The sequence below is a fragment of the Pantherophis guttatus genome, chromosome 1 (assembly GCF_059756535.1).
Source record: "Pantherophis guttatus breed Tessera chromosome 1, ASM5975653v1, whole genome shotgun sequence".
In the NCBI taxonomy this organism is placed as follows: Eukaryota; Metazoa; Chordata; class Lepidosauria; order Squamata; family Colubridae; genus Pantherophis; species Pantherophis guttatus.
The window spans coordinates 340,357,533-340,378,809 of record NC_142063.1 but is presented as its reverse complement, the minus strand read 5'-3'; the positions used below and the strand labels follow the sequence as shown (position 1 = coordinate 340,378,809).

The 21,277-nt window shown below is 46.6% G+C and overlaps 1 protein-coding gene across 1 annotated transcript in view; it reads left to right on the top strand.

Annotated features, from left to right (window-relative positions):
- Positions 1-21,277, top strand: part of AATF (apoptosis antagonizing transcription factor) — a 114,196-nt gene that overhangs the window by 76,110 nt on the left and 16,809 nt on the right. The window contains exons 10-11 of the mRNA XM_087883453.1: positions 7,582-7,662; positions 9,526-9,597. Coding sequence (XP_087739579.1) covers positions 7,582-7,662; positions 9,526-9,597 — 153 coding nt within the window. The remainder of the gene's footprint in view (positions 1-7,581; positions 7,663-9,525; positions 9,598-21,277) is intronic.

Here is a 21,277-nt window from a genome sequence, read left to right as displayed (position 1 = left end):
GGCTCTGCGACTAATAGCTCGCATTCAGACCCTTTTTTTTCTAATACATTTTATGTATTTTAAAGATAAGTTGTTAAAAAACCTCCACAGAAACAAAAATACAAAGTTTGCAAGCAAGACAATAATAATAATAATAATAATAATAATAATAATAATAATAATAATAATAATAATAATAATAATAATAGCACAATATACAAGTCCATAGGACCACAATTGAGCCCAAGATTTCTGTTGTTTAGTGAAACTGGTTAAGTGAGTTCTACGACTTTTCATTCTACGCCCATTCTACGACTTTTCTTGCCACAGTTGTTCAGTGAATCACTGCAGTCGATAAGTTAGTAACCTGGTTGTTAAGTGAATCTGGCTTCCCCATTGACTTTGCTTGTCAGAAGGTCGCAAAAGGGGATCACGTGACCTTGGGACACTGCAACGGTCGTAAATATGAACCGGTTGCAAAGCATCTGAATTTTGATCACAGGAACATGGGGATGCTGCAACGGTCGTGAGTGTGAAAAATGGTCATAAGTCACATTTTTCAGTGCCGTTGTAACTTTGAATGGTCACCAAATGGACTGTTGTAAATCAAGGATTAGCTGTATATCAAACCAATGTTAAATATACGTTGTCCATCTTGGTTGAATGTTGACAAATATGTCTCAAATAAATTTAGTAAATCCTCCCATTTTAGACCTTTCTTTTGCAGAGGCTCTGCTTTTAAAAGCAGTGTGGTCTAGTGGTTAAGGCACTAGGCTAGAAACCAGCAAATTGAGCTCTATTCCTGCCTTAAGCATGGAAGCCAGCTGGGTGACTTTGGGCCAATCACCAGGAGACAGTGAGTTCTAGTCCCGCCTTAGTCATGAATACCAGTTGGGTGACTTTGGGCCAATCACCAGGAGATGGTGAGTTCTAGTCCCGCCTTAGGCAGGAATGCCAGTTGGGTGACTTTGGGCCAATCACCAGGAGACCATGAGTTCTAGTCCCAATTTGGCACGGACGCTGGCTTGATGACTTTGGATCAATCATCAGAAGACGGTGAGTTCTAGTCCTGCTTTAGGCATGAAAGCCAGTTGGGTGACTTTGGGCCAATCACCAGGAGACGGTGAGTTCTAGTCCCGCCTTAGTCATGAATGCCAGTTGGGTGACTTTGGGCCAATCACCAGGAGACCGTGAGTTCTAGTCCTGCCTTAGGTATGAATGCCAGTTGGGTGACTTTGGGCCAATCACCAGGAGACGGTGAGTTCTAGTCCCGCCTTAGGCATGAATGCCAATTGGGTGACTTTGGGCCAATCACCAGGAGACCGTGAGTTCTAGTCCCAACTTGGCACGGACGCTGGCTTGATGACTTTGGATCAATCATCAGAAGACGGTGAGTTCTAGTCCTGCCTTAGGCATGGAAGCCAGTTGGGTGACTTTGGGCCAGTCATTCTTGCAGCCCAACTTACCTTACAGGGTTATTGTTGTGGGGAAAACAGAAGTAGGAAGGAACATTAGGTATGTTCACTGCCTTGAGTTATTCATAAAAATAATAAAGGCAGGGTAAAAAAAAACCCACCTAAAATAAATAAGAATAAAACTCTCTCCCATCCACCCCTACCTCACTGAATCATACTTCGTTCTTGGTAATTTGCTTGTCTTTATATTTTATGTTGTTGCTATTTATTATACTAACTTGCCTTCGATATTAATTACGAGCCCCCGTCAGAGCCGATGTGGGAAGGAGGCAGAGATGAATGAAGAGGAAGAGAAACAAATCCAGGACCAGGCAGCCTTTTTTAAAATTGGGTGGCAGCAGATGGTAGACTAGAGCTCACAATTTGGAAGGCAAAACTTTCCCTCTTTTTTCGACGCAAGTGAAAAGATGCAGAATTCAAGACGGTATTTGATTGGAAGCTTTTTGGGGCAGATTCAGACCGTGTATTCCCTACAGCTGGTCACCCATAGCACAAACGTTATCAGCTCCAGGGCCCTATCACTTCTAAACAGACCCTGCAGTTTATTGAGAACAAAGAATACAAGTCAGGCGGTCCATCTTTCAGCTTAAGGCAGGGAGTTTATATCCTTTAAAAAAAACAGACGTCGTATGTCTACACGGATTGATTCATGAAGTGAATCTATTCCTACTCAAATCAGGGAAATTGCCCTTAGATTGAAAAATACTTTACATTCAGCCAGACATCCTGTCCACACATTGAGCTTCTGAGTTGCTACAGTACAGAGAAGGGTTGGTACACAAAATGATCACATTTTGAATATATATTTATATATAAAGAACCTTACAAAAGTAAGGTTCTACATTTAGGCAAGAAAAACAAAACGCACAGGTAAAGTATATGTGGTACCTCACTCAATAGTAGTAACTCTGAGAGGGATCTTCAATCATTTAAATATCAGCCAGCAGTGTGCTGGTCGCCACGATGTAAAAAAGATGTGGAGACTCTAGAAAGAGAGCAGAGAAGAGCAACAAAGATGATTAGGAGACTGCAGGCTAAAACATATGAAGAACGGTTGCAGGAACTGGGTATGTCTAGTTTAACGAAAAGAAGGACTAGGGGAGACGTGATAGCAGTCTTCCACTATCTCAGGGGCTGCTCCAAAGAAAAGGGAGTCAAGCAATTCTCCAAAGCACCTGTAGGCCAGACAAGGAATAATGGATGGAAACGGATCAAGGAGAGAAGCAACCTAGAACTAAGAAATTTCCTGACAGTGAGAACAATTAATCAGTGGAACAACTTGCCTCCAGAAGTTGTGAATGCTTCAACCCTGGAAGTTTTTAAGAAGATGTTGGATAACCATTTGTCTGAAGTGGTGAAGGGTTTCCTGCCTAAGCAGGGGGTTGGACTAGAAGACCTCCAAGGTCCCTTCCAACTCTGTTTTTCTATTCTATTCTACATGCAAGGATCAGACAGTAAATTAGAAACCACAAAAAATAAAGAGAAAATATAAATATAAATAGTCCTTGGTTAACAATAGCAACCAGGACAGGAATTTCTGTCATTAAATGACACGGTTGAAAGCACAATGTCACGTGACTGCACAGTTTAGCAACGGCACTTCCAATTGTGGTCATTGAATGAATCCCGTGTTGTGATTTAAGTGCAGTGTCACATGTTCATCGTTTGGGACCTCCTGCTGGCTTTCCCATTGACTGCTTGTCAAAAGCTGGCAGTGAAGTCCATGAGGCTTCTTCCCACATGTCCATGAGGGCACTGCAACATTGTGATTGTGAACTGGGCACCAAATTGCCAGCCGCAATCGCGTGACCACAGGGACACTGCAACAACCAGAATTTCAAGGATTGGTCCTAAAAACCACTCGTTCATCGTTTGCAAGTTAAAATGATCCCCGAGTAAGTATTCGTTAAACGAGGACTACCAGTATGTCATAATCCACTTAGTTAAAGGCATAATCACAAAATGTAAATTGGAAAGAAAGGATCATATTAATTTGATGGTCAATACTGCCTGCGTTTACATTGCAACAAGGCAAGTGTTTCACTATACTCCTTGTGTCTTATGGGCATATCTTAAAAAAAGGTTTAGTGTAAAGCTTATCTGTTCTTCCTGGAAATTTCTGAAGACTAGGTGCTATGTAAAGTTCATGAGCATCTCTGTAAAAATTGCAGTGAAAAATACAAACTGGTCAGTTTTAATCTTTGCAGAATCCCATGGGCCTATATCGGTGATGGCTAACTTTTTTGCTGTCGCATGCCAAAAGCAGGGGAAGTGCGGGGGGGAGGGTGTCACGTGCGTGTGTGCCCACACCCATAATTCAATGCCCGCCCTGCGCATCCGCATGCAATCCCCCGCACTCCCCCCGCTTTTGGCACACGATGGCAAAAAGGTTACCTTTGGGCCCGGTAGGCCCATTTTTCACCCTCCCCAGGCTCCAGAGGCTTTTTTGGAGCCTGGGGAGGTCGAAAACGCCCCCCCCCCCAGAGGCCCTCCGGAGGCCAGAAACAACCCGTTTCCCAACTTCCGGTGGGCCTGAAAGGCCTGAAAATCAGCTGGCCGGCACGCGCATGCGCGCTGGAGCTGAGCTAGGGCAACGCTCGCGTGTCCACAGATATGGCTCTCCATGTCACCTGTGGCACGCGTGCCATAAGTTCACCATCACGGGCCTATATGCTTAACATGCAATTTTGCAGGCAATCTTCATCTTACAACCACAAATGAGCCCAAAATTTCCATTGCTAAGCAAAGTGAGTTTTAAAGTGAGTTGCCCCCCATTTTATGATCTTTTTGCCACAGTTGTCAAGCAAATCACTGTTTGCTAACTTAAAGGGCTGAGGGTAAAACGTTAACAGCTGGCATGATTTTTTTTCCCCCTTAAAGTAGAATTTAGAATAACAGAGTTGGAAGGGACCTTGGAGGTCTTCTAGACCAACCCCCTGCTTAGGCAGGATACCCTATACCAAGGGTGTCAAACTCTATTTCATGGAGGACCGCATCAGGGCTGTGATTGACCTTGGGGGGGCTGGGTGGGTGTGGCCGATTGGGTGGGCGTGGCAGATAGGAGGGTGTGACAGATTGGGGGGGCGTGGCCAGCTTGACACCACTCCCCAAACTGCTGGTATGTTTCTTCGCATTGGGTAGACTGGGCCAAAGCCATGCTGGCTCGATGTTTCCTCTTCGAATTGGGTAGACTGGGACGGCCCCTTACATTTTCCAGGACGGCCCCGCGGGCCAGATCCGACCATATCGCGGGCCATATCTGGTCCGTTGGGCCTTGTGTTTGACACCCCTTCTCTATACCATATCTTAAAAACTTCCAGTTTTTTTAAAAAAAAAAACTAGGCAGGTTCACATCTCTTTAGAGTTTGACCATTCTGGAGCTGAGTGTCCTGCAGCTCAACGATAAAACAACACTTTGAACATGGTGTGTATAATTTGTTCAGAACTCAGGTTTTTTGGCTATCCTGCAAAGCAAATCTCTCTCTCTTTTTTTTTTTTTAATTCTGGTACATCACTTTGACATTTGGGTCAAGGAGAAAAATAGGACAGATGTTTTTAAAAAGTTTCTTTTTACCTTCAGCGTTGCGCCAAAGAGTAAAACCACGAAGAAAGAGGAATTGTAATTATAGACATTTTTATTTTAAGACCCCAAATGGCACTGCTTTCATCTGATTTACTTGTTGGGGAGCCCCAGATCAGGGAGGCAAATCTCAAAATCCAATTACCGCAATCTTAATATAATCTTAATTGCTGTAATCTATTTTATTGTAAAGTCAGATAAATGTGCAGTGTAATAACTGCTTAAGTGCAGGGTGGTGGTGGTTTGGTCTCTGTCCCATTAAATTATAGCCGAGTAAAGTTACCTGAGCTATTCCAGCCAAACCACCAAATATATTTGACACCCAGCAGCTGAAACTCAGGCAATATTTTAAGAAGAATGAAACCATTTTGCCAGCGCACCTGGTTTTTTTTTTAATGCATCCAGTAGTTTTGTGGTGTTTTTTTTTTTTTTTGCAGCAGTGAGTTGCTGTTTCAGCCCTTTGAATCTTTTTTTTTTTTAATTTCATTTTGGGTTTCCTTTAACACATTTCCTATGCATTAGCCAGCGGCTGTTATTAAATAAATATCCTTAATTAAACACGAGTTAAAAAAAACAGGTGTATGTATATTGTGGGGTTTTTTTCCCCCTCTTCCTCTTAGAATTGGGAATATAGAGAATTTGCCCCATAGCATTGCATTTGTTTTTTCATTTTTAAAAGAACTTTTACAGGTAGTCCTCAATTTACAACGGTTTGTTTAGTGACAGAAGTTACAACGGCAGTGAAAAAAGTGACTTTTGGCCATTTTTCATATTAACAGCCGTTTACAGTATCCCTGTGATCAAAATTCAGATGCTTGGTAACTGAGTTATATTTATTATTATTTTTTAATATTTATTTTTTATTAGTTTATAGTATAAAATACAAAAACAAATAGGTAGTAGGAAAAATAGGGGAGGGAAAACGAAAGGGAAAAGTGCAGAAAAGAAGGGAAAAAGAAAGAAAGGGAGTTAACTTCCAACTCCCTTTGGTGCAGTAAAATAAAATAGTAATATCAAACTTCAACTTTTTACTTTTACATAGCAGTATCAACTAGCCATTTCAAAGTTTCATTTTTTTTCCCCTCCTCAAGCACAAAGTCCAGAAGCGGTTTCCAAGTAGAAATAAAATTACTTGTATTTTTTTTTTCTTATATCAAAACAGTTGGTTTAGCCATCTCTGCTAATGTCTGCTTCACCAACTTTAGCAGACATTTGTCCATTGGGGGAATTGAAGTGTCCTTCCATTTTTGTGCATAAATTCATCTTGCTGCCATACCATGTTTCCCCGAAAATAAGACCAGGTCTTATATTAATTTTTGCTCCAAAAGACACATTAGGGCTTATTTTCTGGTTAGTTCTTATTTTGGGGGAAATACGATACTAAATGCATCCATCTAGCTGACAATCTTAACTGGGGCTTATTTTGGGGGTAGGGCTTCTATTACAAGCATCCTGAAAAATCATGCTAGGACTTATTTTCCAGTTGGGTCTTATTTTCGAGGCAACAGGGTATATAAAATCAAAGTTCCCAATCTTTTTCTCCAAGTCTTTTTCCATTAAACCCAAAAGAAACATTTCTGGTTTTATCTTAATATTCACTTTAAGACTCTTCTGTATTCGGATATGAATCCTACTCCAGTATTTCTTTGCTTTATCGCATGTCCAGCCAGCTGACTCATATTTATGACAGTTCCAGTCTTCCAGGTCATGTGATCTCCTTTTGCAACCTTCTGACAAAGTCAGTGGGGAAGCCAGATTCACTTAACAACTCTGTTCTTATCTTAACAACCGCTGTGATTCATTTAACAACTGTGGCAAGAAAACTGACTTTAACAATTGTTTCATGTAGCAACAGAAATCTCGGGATCAATTGTGGTCGTAAATCGAGGACTACCTGGAATTGTGGGCATAAGGGCAAGCCACTGAGGCTGTTGCTGCAGGTGCTGAGTTCTAACAGCCCTGATCTTGAACCCACAATGTCACAGTCCTGAGAAGGAAACACAGATAGTCCTCGACTTGCGACCATAATGGAGCCCATTATGGTCGCAAGTCATAATGTGTCTGCAAAGCAAGTCACCCCTGTGCCTGACCCAATTTTACCATCTTTTTTGCGACGTGTTAAATGAATGCCACTGTTCTAAAGTGAATCCATTGTTCGCTGTCAGCCGTTTCACCGAAAACCAGAAAATAAATGCCAGTTTTTAACAAAACCATCATAAAATATAGTCACGTGATCATGGGCCGCTGAAAATGGCCGCAAACACACGTTCGTTGCCAAGCAACCCACCTGCAGTCACATGACCATGGGGGGGGACACGTGACTATCAGAACTTTGGAACTGGATTGTTAAGTATCCCCAAGGGAGATCCGTCATAAATTTGAAGCAGTCATAAATTAAGGACTACCTATACCGCGAAGGCGCCTCAGAAGATGGAGGCAGCAGCTGACTGGATTGCAATTGTTGATTCCATCACTTTTGAGAAGGAGATAGAAGGCCCTTTCTTCACCGTGCAGCCCGAATGCCACCCTGTCATTCTTTTTCCATAGACAATGGCTGGCTATCCAGAAATTGAGGAGTAAAATTCGGAAGAAAGTGGACACCAAGGCCAGTAAAGGAAGAAAAATCCGGTGAGTAGAAAGAGGCACAACCGTTTTCTGTTCTCTCAACTTCTGGATTCTGCCCCCCCCCCCTCCCTTTTATAAAAAATAATTCTGTGACAAACAATTCTGTTTAGTTCTTTAAATCATTGGTTTTCTGTGAGTGCTATAAAATAGATCAGGGGTTCTCCAAAGTTGACAACTTTAAGACGTGTGGACTTCAACTCCCAGAATTCTTCAGCCAGCCATGCCAACTGGGGAATTCTGGGAGTTGAAGTCCACAAGTTGCCAAATTTGAAGACCCCTGAAATAAACGATGAAATATTTCAAACTTCATGGTTTTTATTGGGGTCCTTCATGGTTGGAAAGATTAACACCAAGGTCAGGTTTTCTGTAGACATTTTACCTCGTATTTGAGCAAATTGACCTCAGCCAAACCATCCGCGTTATTAATCTTTGCGGGATGCATCGTTCCAAACCATCAGTCAAAAACTTTCCAAAAAAAAAACATCCAGCGAACTCTCCGCCCCCCAAAACAACCTCACAGAATTCAAGTGCCACAAGTCAGACTCCATTTCTGGACTCTTGTGAGGATATTGATCTGATTGAGCCTGGAGAACCACAATAATATGTATAAGGAACCTTTCATTACACAACTAGGTAGCACCACCAGTGTTAAAAGGGATTCAGGTTCGCAAATTGAAGTTGTTGTAGGTAAGTAGAGAGGTAACTGATGATGTTACCTAGTTGAGTCATAAAACGTCTGAAAGAAAACAACCAAGCTGAGAGAGCATCAGGGATCCCATAGTTCTTTTCTTCCTCCTCCTCCTCCTTCTCCTCCTCCTTTCCATAAATCCCACTCCCTTCTAGCTCTGATAATGTTACCTAGTTGGGTCATGAAATGTCTGCAAGAAAACAACCAAACAGAGAGCACCAAGGATCCCAGAGTCATTCTCCTCCTCCTCCTCCTCCTCCTCCTCCTCCTCCTCCTCCTCCTCCTCCTCCTCCTCCTCCTCCTCCTCCTCCTCCTCCTCCTCTCCATAAACCCCACTCCCTTCTAGACTTGATGATGTTACCTAGTTGGGTCATGAAACATCTGAAAGAAAACAACCAAGCTGAGAGAGCATCAGGGATCCCAAAATCCTCCTCCTCCTCCTCCCTCCTCTTCCTCCTTTCCATAAATCCCACTCCCTTCTAGCTCTGATAATGTTACCTAGTTGGGTCATGAAACATCTAGCAAGAAAACAACCAAACTAAGAGAGCCCCAAGGATCCCAGAGTCATTTTCCTCCTCCTCCTTTCCATAAACCCCACTCCCTTCTAGTCCTGATGATGTTACCTAGTTGGGTCATGAAACATCTGAAAGAAAACAACCAAGCTGAGAGAGCATCAGGGATCCCAAAATCATCCTCTCCCTCCTCCTCCTCCTCCTCCTCCTCCTCCTCCTCCTCCTCCTCCTCCACCTCCTCCTCCTCCTCCTCCTTTCCATAAACCCCACTCCCTTCTAGTCCTGATGATGTTACCTAGTTGGGTCATGAAACGTCTAGCAAGAAAACAACCAAACCCAGAGAGCACCAAGCATCCCAGAGGAGTCCTCCCCGTTCCCCTCCTCCTCTTCCCTGCACTCCCTTCTAGCCCCGATGTTGTTACCTAGTTGGCTCATGAAACCTCTGCAAGAAAACAGCCACGCTCAGGAAGCACCCAGGAGCCCACCCTTCAACTCGGGAGCCCCAAACGTTCTCTTCCACGGAGCCCCCACCTCAAAGCCCCCTTTTTCCCAGGATGGGCAAAGCTTTTTCTATTGGAAGATCTTCCTTTAACGCCTTCTCTTCTCTTTTTTCCTTTCCTTCCTCTCATCCCTCCCCCCCCACAACCCACCTCCCCGGCCTTCCAGGTATCATGTCCACAGCAAGCTGGTGAGCTTCATGGCACCCATTGACCACTGCACAATGAATGATGATGCCAGGTTAGTAAGCAGTTAATTACGCTTCTGGAAGGGCTTTGTGACAGCCTGATATTGACCTGTTCTTCAGCCTGTCACCGTCTCGGGTTCTTTTGTATCAGCCGGCCATTTGTCACAGGCCAGGCCGCCCCTTTTATCCAGGCTGAGCCAGCCGCCTGCGCTTCCCACACACTCCCGCACCCCCTGCCAAATAGTCACCACGGCGCTTTTCCACAGTTCAGCCCGGCCTGTGCCCTTGATATTTGCCGCTTCAGTGCTTCAGGGAGAGCTGAGTTTGTGGCGCGCGTGTGCTTTTAATTTCCTTTTTTTTTTTTTTCCTCAGCGGGGTGGGTGGGTGGGGCGGAGGATTGCAGCGTTATAGCGCCTTTTGTGACATCTTAAAAGAAGAGATTTACAAGGACGTAAGCGCGAGGCCCGCAAAATGCACGCGTCCAATTATTTCCATTCAAAGTTGCCACCAAATTCTTCCATCCTTCCTTTCTTTGGCTGGAACAGATGTTACCTGTGGTGATCCCTCTGGGATTAGATTATGTGGGGGGAGGGGGGGTTTCTTTTTTTCTTTCTTTTTTTTTTTCTTTTTTTTTGGACAGGATATTGTTGCAAGTTCAAGATAAACATATGCGACTCTTGTGGGCTTAGTCCGTTTAATCAAAGGCATAAAATGGATTCTAGTCCGTGAAAGCTCCTGGCATGGTGAATTTATTAGGTTTTAAGGTGCCATAAGACACTTTGCGAAAGATCAGACAATAATTTCTTGGCTTAAGAGCGCTCCCTCTCTCCCCCTCTCTCTCCCCCCCTCTCTCTTCCTCCCTCCCTCCCTTCCTCTCTCCTCCCCCTCTCTCCTCTCTCTCTACCTCCTGACACTTCTCTGTCTTCTCCTCTCATTCCCTCCCTCCGCTCTCTCCCACCCTCCCTCTCTCCTCTCTCTCTCTTCCTCCCTCCCTTCCTCTCTCTCCCCCTTCTCTACTTTCTTCCTCCCTCTCCCTCTCTCCCTCCCTTCCTCTCTCCTCCCCCTCTCTCTTCTCTCTCCCTCTCTCCTGCCACCTCTCTGTCCTCTCCTCTCATTCCCTCCCTCCTCTCTCTCCTTTCCTCTCTCTCCCCCTCTCCTCGTCTCTTCCTTCCTCTCTCTCTCCCTCCCTGCCTTCCTCTCTCCTCCCCCTCTCTCCCTCCCTCCCTCCTGCCACCTCTCTGTCCTCTCCTCTCATTCCCTCCCTCCTCTCTCTCCCCTCCTCCCTCTCTCCTTCTCTCCTCTCTCTCTTCCTCCCACTCCCTCTCTCCCTCTCTTCCTCCCTCTCTCCTCCCCCTCTCCCTCCTCTCTCTCTCCCTCCCTCCCGCCACCTCTCTGTCCTTTCCTCTCATTCCCTCCTCCTCTCCCTCCCTTCCTCTCCCTCTCTCCTCCCCCATCTCCCTCCTCTCTCTCTCCCTCCCTCCCGCCACCTCTCTGTCCTCTCCTCTCATTCCTCCCTCTCTCCTCTCTCTCTCCCTCCTTTCCTCTCTCTCTCTCCTCCCCCTCTTTCTCATTTCTCTCTATTTCTCCCTTCCTCTATCTCTCTCTCTCTCCTGCCCCTCTCTCTCCTCTTTCTCTCTCCTCTCCTCCCCCTCTCTCTTTCCTCCCTGCCTCTCTCTTTGGTGAACTATCCAATAATAAAACCAGGTCTTCATGAAGTCTTTCATTAACTACAGTTCCTTGTTTTAGCCAACCCAGGAAACTTTGTGTAATGGTGTTTGAAACAAACCACTGTTTTCAGCAACTCCTAACAGTGACTCAGGTGTCATTTGAATATGGCTGTTGTGTTTTCAGCAGACTAACACAGCTGCTCGCCAGGGAGACCTTAAATTAAAAATAAAAATCGGCAATGCTAAATGATGCTGGTTGCTAACCATGCACTGGTTTTTGCTTCACGATACAATTGTGAGATGTATAGCCAGTGCTGTTGATGTCTACAATGCATGTGAAGACAACTGTCCAATTTTAAATTCTAGTTTATACCTTTCCGTTCCTGTATGTTTGTGTGTGTGTGTGTGTGTGGTAATGCAAAGCTCATATATGCATGAACAGTAATAATAATAACACTGCTTTCTTTAGCGGCAGTGGAAGGTAATTTCATTGTTTGCAAGTGTGAATTACTAGATTGAAAATGCAAATACACATTTCACAGTGGTGCGATCATGCACTCAGCCTTTTGCTCCGTTAGTTTGGAGGCTTCACCCCAAAACAAATAAAGTCTCGTACAGCGGGGAGCGCTGCATGTTTATAGTGTGAAAAATCAGAAAAACAGAGTTGTGCTTACTGCCTATAAAATAAATTAATTGTACCGGGATGGCTGACAACACCGAATTCCAACTAAAGAAGGAAAACCAGATAATCTTCAGATGTAGGAGCAATCCATCTGGGACCGGAGCCCTTTGTTGGAAAACAGTTACTCATGAATGGTTCCCTTTTGCCCAGATTTTAAACCAGAGATTGTTCCCAGAGACTGAAACGTGGGGAAGCCGAAAAACCTATATGGGGTTAATGAACCATCTAAGCCAGGGGTGTCAAACTCTTATTTCATTGAGGGCTGCATCAGGGTTGTGCTTGACCTCAAAGGGGGGGGGAGAATGGGTGTGGCCAGCTCAATGTCACTCACATTGGGGGCGCCTGTGGCGGCCCAAGCCCTCTGGGGGCGCCTGTGACGGCCTCCAGAGCTCGGGTGGGCCACATGGCCAGTCCCCCACAGATCCGGCCCGTGGGCCTTGAGTTTGACACCCCTGATCTAAGCCATGATATAAATTAGACCAGTGTTGGCGAACCTTTTCGGCACCGAGTGCCGGGAACGCGGGAAACCGGAAGAGCAGCTCCTTGGTGCACATGTGCGTGAGCGCCAGAAACCGGAAGAGCAGTTCCCTGGTGCGCATGCGCATGCCAGGAAGCTCAGCTTCCAGTTTCCGCCATGTACAAGCGCACCGGTCACCTCGTCTTCCGGTTTCTGGCAGGCATGCACACGCGAAGACCAGCTGGCCAGCATGTATGCATGTGCCAGAAACCGGAAGAGCAACAGGCGACGGCTGGCATGCCCGGAGAGATGGTCCTGCGTGCCACTTCCGGCACACATGCCATAGGTTCGCCATCACTGAATTAGACTGTTGTCCAGGGAAAGACCACCAAGCCAAACCTTTATTGCTTAAGGGTGCCTTTGAGGTAGATAACTATACTAATAGTAAAAAGCATTCTAAACACTGTTTCTCAACCCAGCCCACTTTAAGATGGGTGGACTTCATTTCCCAGAATTCCTCAGCCATGCTGAATTCTGGGAGTTGAAGTCCGCAACTCTGAAAGGATATTGGCTGGGGAATTCTGGGAGTAGAAGTCCACCCTTCTTAAAGCATTCTGGCTGGGGGCATTCTGGAAGTCCACACTTCTTAAAGTTGCTCAGGTTGAGCATTATTTATTTATTTATTTATTTATTTATTAATTAATTATCGGACCGCTACACCCCGCCTGGGGCGGATCCATCTAATTGGGTCCGCAGGGAGGCGGACCCAATTAGATGGATCCGCCCCAGGCGCCTGATGGATCCTGATAGGTTCCAGACGGAGCTTGGGCCAATTCCTGAAGATCTGGCACACGACTCGGCCGAGGACCTGGTAGCTGCCTGGGATCGGGCGGCTGGTGGGGCCTTGGATCGAGTCGTGCCTTTGCGGCCTCTGACCCGGTGTCGATCCCTCGCGGCTCCTTGGTTCACCGAGGAGCTGAGGGAGATGAAACGCCGGAAAAGACGCCTAGAGAGCGGTTGGAGGGCCAGTCTCGCTGAATCTGACCGAACGCTGGTAAGGTCGCATATTAAGACCTACCTAGTGGCGATAAAGACGGCAAAGTTTAACTACTTTTCCGCCTCTATTGCGTCATCAGGGAATCGTCCGGCCGCCCTGTTCAGGGTAACCCGCTCCCTGCTCCATCCGGGAGCGCGGGAGGATCCCTTGGAAGGCAGGGTGGAGGATTTCGGACAATACCTGTATGACAAAATCGCTCAGATCCGGGGGGATTTGGACTCTGACTGGGTAGATCAGGGCAGGGTGACGAGGAATAGTCTTGAGAATGTTACCTGGGAGGAGTTTGATGCTGTGACTCCGGATGATGTGGACAGGATTTTGGGGAGACTTAGTGCGGCCACATGTTTACTGGACCCGTGTCCCTCCTGGTTGGTACTGGCCTCCCGGGAGGTTACACGAGGCTGGCTCCAGGGTGTTATCAACGCTTCGTTGAGTGAGGGTCACTTCCCCGCCGCCTTGAAAGAAGCGGTGGTGAGGCCTCTCCTCAAGAAGCCGTCCCTGGATCCGGCAATATTGGCCAACTATCGTCCTGTCTCCAACCTTCGCTTCCTGGCGAAGGTTGTTGAGAGTGTGGTCGCGCGACAGTTTCCACAATTCTTGGAGGAAACATCCTATCTAGATCCGTTCCAGTCGGGTTTCAGGCCTGGACACAGCACGGAAACGGCATTGGTCGCGTTGGTTGATGATCTCTGGAGGGCTCGGGACAGGGGTTGTTCCTCTGTTCTGGTCCTGTTAGACCTCTCAGCGGCTTTTGATACCATCGACCATGGTATCATGCTGCACCGGTTGGAAGAGTTGGGGATGGGGGGCACCGTATTACGGTGGTTCTCCTCCTTTCTCTCCGACCGGTCGCAGTTCGTGTTGGCAGGGGGGCAGAGGTCGACCTCAAGGCCTCTTATATGTGGAGTGCCTCAGGGGTCGGTCCTCTCGCCCCTCCTGTTCGACATTTATGTGAAGCCGCTGGGCGAGATCATCCGTGGCTTTGGGGTGAGATACCACCAGTACGCTGATGACACCCAGTTGTACATCTCCACCCCAGGCCACCCCAACGATGCCCTTAAAGTGATGTCCCAGTGCCTGGAGGCTGTGCGGATCTGGATGGGGAGGAACAGGCTCAGGCTCAACCCTTCCAAGACTGAGTGGCTGTGGCTCCCGGCATCCCGATATAGTCAGTTGACTCCATCACTGACTATTGGGGGCGAGTCGTTGGCCCCCACAGAGAGGGCTCGCAATCTGGGAGTCCTCCTGGATAGGCAGCTGTCCTTGGAGGAACATCTGACGGCTGTAACCAGGAGGACCTTTTGTCAGGTTCGCCTGATTCGCCAGTTGCGGCCCTTTCTTGATCGGGATTCCCTGTGCACAGTCACTCATGCCCTCGTCACCTCTCGCCTTGACTACTGCAATGCTCTCTACATGGGGCTCCAACTGGTCCAGAATGCAGCAGCGCGGGTAGTGACGGGAGCAGCCTGGCGCTCCCATGTAACACCGCTCCAGCGCGAGCTGCACTGGCTCCCAGTGGTCTTCCGGGTGCGCTTCAAGGTGTTGGTTATCACCTTTAAAGCGCTCCATGGCATAGGGCCTAGCTATCTTCGAGACCGCTTGCTGCCACCGACGATCTCCCATCGACCCGTGCGCTCCCACAGAGAGGGCCTCCTCGGGGTGCCATCAGCCAAACAGTGCAGGCTGGTGACCCCCAGGGGGAGGGCCTTCTCTGTGGGGGCACCTACCCTCTGGAATCAATTGCCTCCAGAGATAAGGAGAATCCAAGACCTCGGTGCCTTCCACCGTGCCCTTAAAACCTTCCTTTTCCAGCAAGCCGGGCTGGCCTAATTTTTTTTAAGTGTTTTTAACTGTTTTGTTTATTGTTTTTAATTAATGGGGCCAAATTTATATATGTATATTTTAACTGTATTTTAATATTTGTATTTGATGTTTTTACTTGGCTGTTCACCGCCCTGAGTCCTCAGGGAGAAGGGCGGTATACAAATTCAAAATAAAATAAAAAATAAATAAATATGCCGCCCTTTCTCCACAAGGACTCAGGGCAGCTCACAGCAATAACCAACAACAAGTCCAATTAAAATTCAACAATAAAAACTAAAATTCCCATTAAAACCCCATTATATAGAATAAGTCATTATTAATTGCAGAATGGAGTGCATTGGGAATTCCTTGGAGTTTCACATGATGGCTTAAAAAGTGATATTTTAAAAGGGGATCATCATCTTCACAAAGGACTTCACCCCCACAGCAAGCTTCCCCGACTTAGGTCAAAGGAGCTTAGCGAGTTTTAAAAATCCCAAGCATGACTAAAATGGGAGTTGTATACCTGCAAGGTGGATAGATTTTGGGGACCAAGAAGAGAGCTGGAGAGAAGGAGCAGCTAAAGGGGAAAAAGTTCCTCTGTGATTGATAAACATGTCCTGCAACGCTTGATTGGCTGTAGCGCTTCAAGCCACACCTTCTCCTGGTTTCTGGCACGTGCATACTTGCCAACGTTCCCCTTGCCAGGGCTCCTGATTTTCTGGAAGAAATGATTAGAATCTGTATTTCCTAAAGACTTTACAATTTCACTTTTTCCAGCAATCCACTCTGGTTACTAATAAACGTTAATTGGAATAATATATTATGTGGTTGCTTCCCCACCCCACCCCACCCCGGAGTTACGGTTTAAAGCAGGGTTGAAATGCTCTGAGGTCTGCTACCGGTTTGCTTCGGGTGCATTGCACACCGCAGGCGTTAAGAAGCCTTTACTGAGTCTGCAAAGATAAGTAAAACAGCAATGGGGGGGACGGGGACGGACAGCTGTGCCGCGCGATTTAGATTCGCTAGAAAGCAGGATTTCCTGCTTTCTAGCGAATATAAAAACAGATAACAGAGTTGGAAGGGACCTGATAAGCCATCTAGTCCAACCCCCCGCTCAAGTAGGAGACCCTACGCTATTTCTGACAAATGGCAGTCCAATCTTTTCTTGAAAGCCTCCAGTGATGAAACCCCCACAACTTCCGAAGGCAACTTCTCTTCCATGGGTTGATTGTTCTCACTGTCAGAAAGTTCCTCCTCATTTCTAGGTTGAATCTCTCTTTGGTTAGTTTTCATCCATTATTCCTTGTCTGGCCTTCAGGTGCCTTGGAAAACAGCTTGACCCCCTCCTGTCTGTGGCAGCCCCTCAAATATTGAAAGACTGCTATCCTGTCTCCCCTGGTCCTTCTCTTCACTAGACTAGCCATGCCCAGTTCCTGCAACCGTTCTTTGTATGTTTTAGCCTCCAGTCCCCTAATCATCCTGGATTCTCTCCTCTACACTCTTTTTAGAGTCTCAACATCTTTTTTATAGTGTGGTGACAGTTTATTGTCGCATAGCTGATCATCGGAACTTTTTTTTTACTTTTTTTAGTATTTTTTTTTACTACCGGTTCAGGCGAACCAGCCTGAACCAGTAGCATTTCACCCTTGCTTTAAAGGACAAAGATGCAAAAGGCATTCAGGTGGGAGAAGTTGCAACAACCCAAAACAGCTGAGATAAAAAAACCAATCAAGCGATGAAGCACAGAGGTACCCTCTCCCCTCACCTGCCCGAGAGGTCAAGAAACCACTTCAACCTGGGGCTTTAAAGCAGGTTGGAGCATCACAGGTGAGGACTCAGATGTTTTCCCCCAAAGCCCCGGAGGCTTCGGGAGAGTGGCACGCTGGCTTCTGGGTGCTGCTTTATAGAGAACAGGTGGTCTCTTGAATGGCCTTAGTTGGCAGCTGATCTAAATCATGGCTGGGCAGAAGGCAATTCTGGATCTAGCCTCAGATTTGCTAGGTGAGATGCAGGAAGCTCGGAAGCTGAATCCTCATGGCTTATCAATCATGCCAACAGAATGACTCTTCTGTGCTCCAAATTGTGCTTCGCCATTTAAGGTTGGGCTCAGTGGTGGGTCCCAGGTAAGTGCAGGGAGGCCTCCTAGGCCCAAAATGGGGCACGGGGGGGGGGGCGTGGCCCCCACAGCCCGTTTTTGCTCCCAGGAGGCTGCAGGGAAGCCTACTAGGCCCAAAATGGGGCACGGGGGGGTGGCACATCCGTCCATCCCCCCCACGCCCCATTTTTGCTCCCAGGGGGGGTGCAGGAGGCCGAGTGCTACCTGTCACACACCCACCATGGCCACACCCACCCAGCCAGTCATTTAGGGCAGAGAACCGGTTGTTAAATTATTTGAATCCCTCCACTGGTTGGGATCCTGGGGGTATCCTGAAGGGCAGAGATAGAGAGGAGAGGGCTCATGGGCAGAATCCCTGGCAGGAGAGCCTGGAGGATTTTAGCTACACCGTCCACTGATGGAGCACGATGGTGCCAATTGAGCTGATCCTGTTTTTAAAACGGGTGATGATTCGCCATTGTTTCTGTCCTGTCCTTTTACGGTAAAGCAGAGGTGGCCAACCTTGACAGCTTTAAGGCTTGTGGACTTCAACTCCCAGAATTCCCCAGCTGGGATTTGGAAGTCCAGGTTTGGATACCCCTGCTGTAAAGTCAGGACCTATACCCCAAATCCAAGCCTTTAATGCCTCAATACATTTCCGTGGCATAAAAGTGACTGGGTCAGAGAAATCCGAAATAGACTGTGTTGTTTCTCTGTGTCATATAATGCTGAAAACAAGATTCTTGGTCCTGACCAACCCCTGTTCCTGACCGAGTAAACTCACCCGACCTAATAAAGAAGGCAGTAAATTTGTTTATTTAATTATTTGTGAAGTTGTTGGCTTCTCTCTCTCTCTCTCCCCCTCTCCCTCTTTCTCGCTCTCTTTTTCTCTGTCTCTATTTCTCTTTTTATTCTTTCTCTGTCTCTCTCTCACACATTCTCTCTCTCTCTCATTCTCCCTCTTTCTCTGTCTCTTTGTCTCTATTTGTCTTTTTATTCTTTCTCTGTCTCTCCCTCTTTTCTCTGTATTTCTCTTTTTATTCTTTCTCTGTCTCTCTCACACACACATTCTCTCTCTCTCATTCTCCCTCTTTCTGTCTCTTTTTCTTTCTCTTTTTATTCTTTCTCTTTCTGTCTCTCTCTTTTTATTCTTTCTCTTTCTCTCTTTCTCTTTTTATTCTTTCTCTGTCCCTCTTTCTCTCCCTCTTTTCTCTGTATTTCTCTTTTTATTCTTTCTCTCTCACACACTCATTCTCTTCCTCTCCCTCTTTTTCTGTCTCTGTTTCTCTTTTTATTTTTTCTCTGTCTCTCTCTCACACACACATTCTCTCTCTCATTCTCTCTCTCTTTCTCTTTTTATTTTTTCTCTTTCTGTCTCTTTCTCTTTTTATTCTTTTTCTTTCTCTCTTTTTCTCTCTTTTTCTCTTTTTATTCTTTCTCTGTCCCTCTTTCTCTCCCTCTTTTCTCTGTATTTCTCTTTTTATTCTTTCTCTGTCTCTCACACACACATTCTCTCTCATTCTCCCTCTTTCTGTCTCTTTTTCTTTCTCTTTTTATTCTTTCTCTTTCTCTCTTTCTCTCTCTCTTTTTCTCTTTTTATTCTTTCTCTCTCCCTCTTTCTCTCCCTCTTTTCTCTGTATTTCTCTTTTTATTCTTTCTCTCTCACACACTCATTCTCTCTCATTCTCTCTCTCTCCCCCCCTCCCTCCCTCCCTTTGGTAAAAATCCAGCCATACATATTTGCCAAACCCCTTTTTCATTACCGTGATTTCTATCCTTTAAAAGCCTGAAAAAAACAAATAAGAATAAAATAAATAAAAAGCTAACCTGTTTTAAGAACGGCCGACGTGATTTGTCATCTTTTCCCAGTGAGACAATTTGTCATCCCTTTGCCTGGAATCTGTTAACAAAACAGTCAAGCTGTGAAAAGGAGAATTCATCCCGGACACAGGAGATATTAAAGTACACAAAGGAAGGTGCTTCTCTCCCCCCCCCCTCCGCATCTCTTTAGACATGGCCATTTCTTTACAGTGATTAATCTATCCAAATTTCAGTGCAAGGGAAGGAAAAGAGAAGGAGAGAAAAAGAAATCTCTCAGGGAAGTACAGGTAGTCCTCAACTTACGACCGCTATTGAGCCCAAAATTACTGTTGCTAAGCAAGACATTTCTTAAATGAGTTTCGCCACATTTTGCGACTCTTTTTTTGGGGGGGTCACTATTGTTAAGTGAATCTGGCTTTTGCCGTTACGTTTGCTTGTCCGAAGGTCGCAAAAAGTGATCACACGATCCTGGGAACGCTGCAACCGTCATAAATATGAGTCAGTTGCCAAGCATCTGAATTTTTCTCACATGACCGTTGGGGATCTTCAAAACTTGTACATGTGAAAAATAATCAGGTCACTTTCTCGGTGCCATTTTAAGTTCGAACTGTCACTAAATGAACTGTTGTAAGTCGAAGACTACCTGTACTTCCAAATCACCATTCCTTGTTTGGGATAGGACCGTGATGGCGAACCTATGGCACGCGTGCCCAAGGTGGCACATGGAGCCATGTTGCCTGGCACGCACGGCATCGCCTGTTCCTATTCCGGGTTTCTGGCGCACATCAGTGGTGCGTTGCCCCCGGTTCTATAGGACTGGTAGTAAAACCGGCGGGAGGCTCTGCCCACCCGCCATGATGTCATCATGAGTGATCTGCACATGCGCAGAAGCCTCCATCTGTCTGCTGTGCTAAATAGCCAGCTTCTGCTGCGGCCCATTAATAGGGGTGAGGCTGCCTCCTCGTGAGCAATCAGGCTGACCTTCACTGCTCCTGCCTTTTCTCTGCCCTACGTGTTGCTGGATCAGGTGCAGCAGGCAGTTCCTCTTCTTCATCACTTGACTGGCTGCAGCTGCATGCTTTCCCCATCTGAAGCCTCTGGGCTGCCCCGCTGCAGCTGTGCTTCAGCCAAATCCTTCTCATTGACTAACTCCCCTCCAGATGTGCCTTCAACTGGTTCATCTTCCTCTGAGCTGACATCTGGGGAGATAACTGGGGAAGCATCCGGGGAAATCATCACACAAGGCTAGAAATCAGGAGACGATGAGGTGATTTTGGGCCAATCATCCGGTGACCGTGAGTTCTAACCTGCCTTAGGCATTAATGACAGCTCGGTGACTTTATACCATGGGTGTCACACTCTGTCACGTGATATTTCATGATGTTTTCCCCCTTCACGGAGCTGAGGTGGGCGTGGCCTGCGCATGACGCATCCGGACCGTGGGCCACCAGTTTGACACCCCTGCTTTATACCAACCACTCTTCTCTCTGTCCAGCCTACCCCTCAGGATTGTCGTTATGGACAAAATAGGAGGAAAGAGGAATATTGGATACGTTTACCACCTTGAAAATGCAGGACACAAATTAAATAAATAAACAGCTTGCGTTGCACCCTGATTTCAAACCAAATCAACCACCGCGAGGGTCATCAGCCAAGCTGAAAGGCGGGAGATCAAAGTTAGAAGGAAGGAAAGACATCTTTCGCCCGTCCCCAAATTTTGTCCTGGAGAATCCACCGCTGTGGGGAAGGAGAGCCCAGCCCTGGGTTCGAATTTCAGTCACATCATTTAGGCCAAAGTTCCGTAAGGGGTGGGGTGGGGGGTTGGGAAACAGAAACGAAGAGGACCGACAGTCCCAGTGGGGAAATCCAAATTTTTTTACTACCGGTTTTGTGGGCGTGGCGGGGGGAAGGATACTGCAAAATCTCCATTCCCACCCCACTCCAGGGGGAAGGATACTGCAAAATCCCCATTCCCTCCCCACTCCTGGGGGAAGGATATTGCAAAATCCCCATTCCCACCCCACTCGGGGTCCAGCCAGAGGTGGTATTTGCCGGTTCTCCGAACCGCTCAAAATTTCCGCTACAGGTTCTCCAGAACCTGCTGGATTTCACCCCTGGACAGTCCTCTTTACTTTGCTCTCCCTGTCC